Consider the following 7,329-nt stretch of genomic DNA (forward strand, 5'->3'; position numbering starts at 1 on the left):
CAAACGAAATTTTCATGGCTGTAAGACCTGCGCCGAGATCCTATGGGCCCCAACGTTTACTAGGGGTTGACCAGGAAGTTCAGACACACACCCAGGGAAATTTTACCAGAACCTGTCAGCAGGGTTCACTGCACATTGCACGTCTGCAGAGCTCACCTTCTTTTTTATCTCTGCCTTCAGTTTCTTCCTCTTTATTCACACCTGGAAGCCGGGAAGTTGCCAGGACAGACTGACTCCCTCCTGGGATGGCCACGTGATCATTTTCCCCAGACTCAGCACAGCCAATTTCTTTTTTAGATTCCTTGCTTCCCAGACGACCTACTTCTTTATTACTCTTGAAGACATCCTGTATCGTCCGACCAAACAAAGTGCTTGCCCGGGGTCGATTCAAGCGAACAGGTCGTTTATCTGGAGGGTGATCATCCCTCGACAAAGGGTCCAAATCTTCTGCTGCATCATGACCGTGCCTCCTTGGGGACCTGTCCTGGTCCTCCTTCCTCTTCAGTCCTTTCATGAGGCTGGGAAGTGGCTCCATTTGGGAAACAGCTTCTTCGCATCCTTGCCTGACACCTGTTTTGGGGAAGGGTTCACCCAAGGACCCTGAAGAAGATACGGGGAAGCTAGTGAAGCTGCTACTGGAACTTCCAAATAGTGATCTGGGGCCTCTCTTCTCCTCCTCAACATTTTGATTTGACAAAGCGGGGGTAAAGGCAGATGGTGAATTATTATTACCTGATTTTGAAAAGGTAAAATTTGAATTGGTGGCCGAACTACTTGTCACCTGAGAAAAAGAAAACTGGGCCAGTCCGCCAGGTCCACCACTGACTGGGTGGGAAAACGTAAAAAATCCAGAAGTAATTTGGCTCTGAGTTTTCTCTGGCTCAGACTCGGCCCCCAATATTGGTCTGAACACTGAACTTTCCAGAGGTTTGAAGCTAAATTCTGTTTTCCCAAAACCAGAGCTTGCTACTTCTCCAGTTTCTGGTCCAAAAGCAGAAGTACTTGGGAATGCCCCAAGGTTGGGGGATTTAAAACTAAATCCTGGGTTTCCAGACACACATGAACTTGAAGGCCCGGAAGCAGCTACAAAGGCCGGAGTGTGTTCAAGTCCAGAAAATAGCCCAACGGATGAGGTTTGGGAGAACCCTAATGTTTGCGCCGAAGAATGACTTTGTCCAGAAGATGCTGGGAAGCTGGACACCTGTGAAAATCCTGAGCTTTTCCCAGACAACGTATTGTTTTGTCCAAAAAGAGAGGGCTGTCCAAACCGAAATGGTGGCTTAGTCTGAAATGTTCCTATGGAACTACTGGAAGATGTTGGAAAACCACTAGGCTGCTGCCCACTGAAAGGATTAGTCGGATTCATCTTCTGACCCAATCACTGAAAGGTAATAAATACTATCCGTACAAAAGCAGTCGTCTTCCTCAAACAGTCTGTTCAACTAGGGAGCTCCCCCTCATCTTCACAATAAGCTGAAAGACAAAAACGCAGACTATCCATCACAGCGATGTCCTGCTGGAAGACTAAGAAAAGAATTTTAAATCACATGTAAGGCAAAACAAAGGGTTAAGTATTCTCGTTTTCTGAAGAGCCGATTGGTTCCTTTTTTTTCTTTCTTTTTTTTTTTTGGAGTTGGGGGTAGAAGTTAGTACAAACAATTATTTTGTTATAGAGATTTAAAGCATGATCCTTTAAGACTAAAACAAAACAAAACAAAACACTTTACCGAATCGGTAAATTCACAGGAGACCTCAAACAGGACTTAAGAAAACGAATGGCGTACAATTTTCGACTGAACGAGGAGTGTCTTCTGAGTTCTTCGACCTCCACAGCCAGAGAACTACAATGTAACACTGTTAAAACGTCAGTGTTTCAGTGTTTCCGCCCCTCTAATTTTTCTCCCGGTAACCAGGGCACGGAACACTCTTGCCAGACAAAGAAATCACTACCGTTTCAACACGGCGGCGATGACCCCCCCCAAACTGGCTCAGAGGACAAGCGCGCTCACGCAGAGAGGCCGCCCCCCAGGCCGCAGGGCGGCAGGGACGCGGGCGCAGCGCCGCCCAAACCGTGGGCCGCCCGCGCGCGCCGCGGCCGCCCGCGCCCCCGCCCAGCTCCGCTAGCGACACGGGCGCCGAGGCGGGGAAGGCCCCGCGCCGTGCTCACCGTTCGGCTCAGAGACGCCGCCGCCCGCCAGGCCCGGGCCCGAGCCGCACGCAAGGACCGCGGTAGCCGGAGGCAGCGCTGAGCAGCGCGCCGCGGGCAGAAAACTCGGCGGACGCACTGCCGGCCCGTCCCGCCTGGGCCCCTCGCGCGCGAGTTCCGCTCTCCAGCCGAGCGGCGGCGCGGCGGCGGGGCTTCCGGTGCGCGGCGGCGGGGCTTCCGGTGCGCAGCGCCCAGTTCCGCGTCCGCCCGCTTCCGGCCGGGCCGCCCCGCCCGTGCCCGTCCGCGCGCCCGACTCTGGCCGCTCCCCCTCCCTTCGTCCCTACGTCTCCCGGGGTGACGGGCAAAGCCGTCTGTTTGCAGCGGGCCCCGCCGGGCGGGCGACGGCCGTCGTCGCGCGGCCACAGGGTTCGTCGCCGCGCCGGGCCGACGAGGCCCGTGCGGGGCGGGCCGCCCGGGCGGAATGAGCCTGGTGCTGAGGGACCTGCAGCGGGCCGTGCCGCTCCGCCGGGCGCCGCTGCGCGGGCGGCTGCAGGCGCTCAGGAGCGTCCTGGGCGTGCGGCGCTTCGACCTGGGCGTCGTCTGCGTGGACAACGAGCGCATGCGGCGGGTTAACCGGCTGTACCGGCGGAAGGACGTCCCGACCGACGTGCTCGCGTTCCCGTTTCACGAGGTGAGGAGCGCGCTCCTCGCCCTGCCTGCCTGCCGACCTCCTGTGGAGGTCCTGTGTCGACGGTTTTATTCTGACAGAAGTAGAGGGCACGCTGTGACGGCCCCCGACGAGCTGTCGGTGCTTCTGCAGCTTGCCTGACCCACTGGGTGTGTGTGGATCGAAATTACTAAATCACTTTGAAAGTAAAGGGCAGACACACAACTGTATGATCTCCGCTTTTTCCCCTTTTGTTACATTTTGCGGGGAGGTAATTAGGTTCACTGAAGTTTTTTTAAGTGGAGACCCTGGGGATTGAACCCAGGACCTTGTGCATGCTAAGCACGCGCTCTGCCGCTGAGGGTCCTCCCCTCGAACGTGTTACGCGTCAAGTTACTCCCTGTTCCGTGAATGTTTCGTTGGAGGTTTCCAACGTTGTTAATAGCAGCATAGATTGGAGTGGGCTTTTCGGAAAGCAATCTGTCCAGTTAGTTGAAGTGAATATGGATTTTTAATCCACTAGTGCTACATCTAAGGAAATAAATCAAAAGAAGAGTGAAAATAACGTGTTTAATGTGCAATACAAAAATGTATTAGAGCGTCCACTTACTATATTCCCTAGTAGGATGTAAAATGTTGACACCCTAAACACCAAACCACAGGTCACTGGCTTAGTGTGAATAGTCCTGAGCTGAACGGACTGATCTTTTTGTGGAAAAATGTGAAAGACTGTTTAGGACAAAAAAACAAGCAGAAAGAACAGAAGTAGGAAATGGCATCGATGTCGTGATTTAGCTCCATCGAAGTTGTGCATCTGGGTGTTGGTGCATTGGATGGGATGAAAGAAATGGAAAGGAATTCACGTGACAGGGTGGAGACGTCTCAAGTCCCCGATTTCTCTGCCTTGGGACTGGCGACACGAGGTCTTTCAGGATGAAGTCCACAGGCCTGTGGTCAGTTCGTGTTTCTGAGGTCATGTTCTCCAAATGTGTGTTTTCCCATTTTCAGAATCTGAAAGCAGGGGAAATTCCCCAGCCTGAATTTCCAGATGACTACAATTTGGGAGATATTTTCCTGGGAGTGGAGTATATATTCCAGCAGTGCAAGGAGGACGAGGATTACTATGACATCCTGACTGTAAGTGGGATGCTGAAATCACAGACCCTGACTGGCAAAACGACAGTCTGTGTCCTTCATCCAGGCCCTGGGAAGAGGTTGGGGCGGTGACACCGGCGGCCACAGTGTCATCCTCATGTAGGACAGGTTGGCGGGGAGACCTACAAGCCCGAGCAGCGCCCTTTCTCTTCATCCCTTGGAGAAAGGAGAGGCTTGGCGGGGGTCAGTATGTCCCTTGGCAGTGGGTGAGGGGAGAGGACAGGGAATATCTGTATGAACTATTGGAAAGTGGAAGCTCCCAGAGTGGCCTTGTTTTTGGCTTTTACATCTGGAGATCAGCAGACTATGTTTGGCCAGCTCAGGCCTGCTAATAAACACGCTTCTCACTAACTGCCCAAAGCGGACAGGATTCCAGCCTCCGGAGCTTTCAGACCTGTCTCCTCAGCTTGGTGAGGAAGTGAGGGGGTGGGGTTCTGAAAAGTAGCACACAACTGAATTATGTTTTCACTCCCTGATGGATTCAATTGAGGTGTCCTTGTTCGGCTGACAGCCGCACCCTGACTTATCACCTGAGGGTCTCAGTGCTCCTGAGGCTTGCAGCAGAGCTCCCCTGTGAGGCCCCGTGAGCACAGGCATTGGGTTTGCTGGCAGGGGGATGTGCTTTCTTCTTGAGACTGGTGGGACCCCTGCACAGGTGGGACTGCTCAGCATGGGTCTTGGCTCTGGGATCTCTGTGGCCAGCAGCTGTGCACCCTTGGGAGGTCTGGGGCAGTTTTGTGGGCATCTGCTCCCCCCCCACGCCTCCTGAAGATTCCGTAACCTGCGGTGAAGGGCCAGCCCACAAGCCATAGGACCATCCTCCCCCAGTGCAGGGCCCGGCCAGGCCACTCTCATCCCAGCTGGTGCCCAACTGCACTTGGGCACCTTCTAATGGCCCCGGGTACCTCCCCCGGCCCCTGCCCTGGACCTCCGTGTGTCTACAGCTTCCCACCCAACTGCAGAGGAGCTCCTGATCTCCACCCTTGCAATGGGGGGGGTCTGGCCTGCCTGCTGCTCCTCATACCCAACCCATGACCTCACTGCTGGCCCGCAGCCCTGGGCCCAGGGGAGGGTTCCTATCCTCTCACCAGGTGTTCCCTGACCTTTGCCTGACTTCCCTCCTCCTCCTTCTCCTCCTCCTCCTCCTCCCTGGCTTATAGCTTAGTCATGACCACCCCCTGAGGCGGCTTTTTAATTGTTCTGACAGGTGACTGCCACCCACGGGCTCTGTCACCTGCTGGGCTTCACACACAGCACGGAGGCCGAGTGGCAGAAGGTAGGAGCCATCCCGTCCCCAACACATGCACGTGGGGGTACACTGCAGTGTGCACCGGACCCCAGGGACAGGGCTGCCTGGCCTGCCCCTTGCAGTCATGTACAAAAACCAAATGGGGAGAAACAGTGAAATAAGGAATTTTATAAATGCCTGCTTTATAGAAAAAGTCTCACAGTGTTTGTTTTAAATATTGGACTCCCCAAATGCTGTTGACTGCGTATTTATTCTCTATTGAAAGGAAGGTCTGAGGAGAGAGACTACGTTGTATAAATTCTATAAAATTCTAATGGCTTAAAGCTGAAAAGTCTTTACAGGAGACATTGTGATGATACTTGTCAGTTAGAAACAGGGTTTAGAATGTGCAGGTGTCTGATACAGACCCATCATGTAAAGCTACGTGGTGGTTTATTTCCCCAAAACGTATGAATGTTTACTCTGCTTATAAAGGTCTGTGTTGGTATGTTCACCACATTGTGTTTTATAAACTCAAATTGTATTTCTAATCAAACAGTTTCCCTGAAAGGAATAGGAAAACTTCATTAACAAAAAGAGTCTCGGGGGGGGATGGGTGTAGCTCAAGTGGTAGAGCGCACGCTCAGCACCCACGAGGTCCCGGGTTCCATCCCCAATACCTCCTCCATGTGGAAATCAGCCAAGAAACCTGATTACCTCCTCCTCGTTAAAAAAAAAAAAAGAGTCTTGATGCAGTTGGCGTCTCCCCAGGCCTTCCTAGGTTGCTGAGTCCACACTGGTCACAGCCTGTCTGCCTCCCCACCCCCATCAGATGCTGACCTTACAGCGGCCCCCTCACTCCCCTCCTCAGCCCCACCGCCGCCCCCACCCACAGACGGGCAGCACCTCCAGGAAAGCCTCAAGCGTGGCGGGCCCCCCGGGACCCCAGCCCTCCCAGGTTTCCCCACCCACCTGCCCTTTCTCCCAGGAGGGGCCGTCCTCACACACACACACACCCACGTGCCTCCTGGGCCGGGCCACTTTGTCCAGCTGGCTCTCTTCGCAGCCATGACCACCACCTCAGCCCCCGCCCAGCCCTGGCCAGCTCCACCTTTCACACCACGAGCAGCACACGGCTGGAGAGCAGAACCAGGACCGTGGCCTCAGGCTGTAGGGGGGTTCCAAGCGGTTGCCCAGGGAGGCTGGGCCTCAGGGCAGGTCTGCAGCTGGTTTCCGCTCTGTCCTCTCAGATGTACCAGAAGGAGAAGCAGGTTCTCGAGGAGCTAAGCCGGCGCACGGGGACCAGGCTCCAGCCCCTGAGCAGGGGCCACTTCTGACGACAGTGACACAGTATGAATGGAAGGTGAACCCCACCTTGGGCCCCAGGGATTGGGGGCTCCCCCAGACGGAGGCCCTGCTGGTCACTGCTGTCCGGGGGAGCCGCAGAAGTGCTGAACTCCATGAGTGGAACCTGACTGTTAAAGTGTAAGAGAAACGTCCACTCTTTCTTTGTTCAGAACACAACGAGTGCGTCATTTTCAGTATCGTAAATAAAGTAGCTCTGAACTCTCAGAAGGGAGTGATGCGGCCTGCGAGCCTCCTCCCTGGGCTCTGCCTTTGGTGAAGAGGAGTCTCTCTCCCACCCACGCAGCTGCTCAGAACAAAACAAGCAGCCAGGTGGGTGACCCCTCTCCAGTGCTGGAACCCTGTCAGAGTCCGTGCCTTCCAACTCTCAGGAGCGCTCAGACCTGGAGCCTTTGCTTGGTGCCTCTACAAGGGGGGGGACGCTACGGACCCCAGGAGGCGGCCAGGCCAGGCCGAGCCCACACCCGGTGACCCTCCGCAGTTGTCCTGCCGTGGCCCTGGCCCCGGCATGGCGGACCTCCCGCGCCCAGTTCCCCCTCCCACCCGCTGAGCTCCGACTGCACATCCTGACCTGACATGTAGGAGAGCCCCCCTCCCGTCAGCATGTTCTGCCTTCTGAATGTTAAACCCCGGATTTGTCACAGAGCTTTCCCCAGACCTGTGCGCGGCTCAGGGCCTCGTGGGTCGGGGCAGGCCGTGGAGGAGGCGGGTGCTGAGCCTGGACCCCCAGGTGCTGGTTTTGACCACAGTGCACAGATTCGTCAAGGA

The 7,329-nt window shown here is 55.2% G+C and overlaps 2 protein-coding genes across 4 annotated transcripts in view; one reads left to right on the top strand and one right to left on the bottom strand.

The window, feature by feature from the left end:
• The window catches only part of MCM3AP (minichromosome maintenance complex component 3 associated protein), a 40,194-nt gene extending 37,869 nt beyond the window's left edge, over positions 1–2,325 (bottom strand). Inside the window, exons 1-3 of one of the 3 annotated variants that reach the window (XM_072970597.1) lie at positions 2,168–2,323; positions 1,728–1,854; positions 157–1,473 (exon numbers count right to left, since the gene is read on the bottom strand). In XM_072970597.1, the coding sequence (XP_072826698.1) occupies positions 157–1,366 (1,210 nt within the window). In that variant the 5' untranslated portion in view covers positions 1,367–1,473; positions 1,728–1,854; positions 2,168–2,323. Of the gene's footprint in view, positions 1–156; positions 1,474–1,727; positions 1,855–2,167 lie in introns of all 3 variants that reach the window. The other 2 variants (XM_072970614.1, XM_072970606.1) reach the window with 2 other exon arrangements.
• A 114-nt stretch (positions 2,326–2,439) lies between these two features.
• On the top strand, positions 2,440–6,775 carry YBEY (ybeY metalloendoribonuclease). Its single transcript, XM_006205015.4, has 4 exons — positions 2,440–2,837; positions 3,822–3,950; positions 5,176–5,244; positions 6,447–6,775. Exons 1-4 carry the CDS (start codon positions 2,628–2,630, stop codon positions 6,531–6,533), a joined length of 495 nt encoding a protein of 164 aa, XP_006205077.3. The 5' UTR covers positions 2,440–2,627; the 3' UTR covers positions 6,534–6,775.
• The last annotated feature ends 554 nt before the right edge of the window (positions 6,776–7,329 follow it).

Source organism: Vicugna pacos, chromosome 1 (assembly GCF_048564905.1).
Source record: "Vicugna pacos chromosome 1, VicPac4, whole genome shotgun sequence".
Classification (NCBI taxonomy): Eukaryota; Metazoa; Chordata; class Mammalia; order Artiodactyla; family Camelidae; genus Vicugna; species Vicugna pacos.

What these genes read in the sequence shown, in the direction of transcription:
- YBEY (XM_006205015.4), top strand. Translation starts at nt 2,628, where the DNA reads ATGAGCCTGGTGCTGAGGGACCTGCAGCGGGCCGTGCCGCTCCGCCGG. An exon ending in TCGCGTTCCCGTTTCACGAG is followed by an intron (nt 2,838 to 3,821) that starts GTGAGGAGCGCG and finishes TCCCATTTTCAG; the next exon opens with AATCTGAAAGCAGGGGAAAT. An exon ending in CGGAGGCCGAGTGGCAGAAG is followed by an intron (nt 5,245 to 6,446) that starts GTAGGAGCCATC and finishes CTGTCCTCTCAG; the next exon opens with ATGTACCAGAAGGAGAAGCA.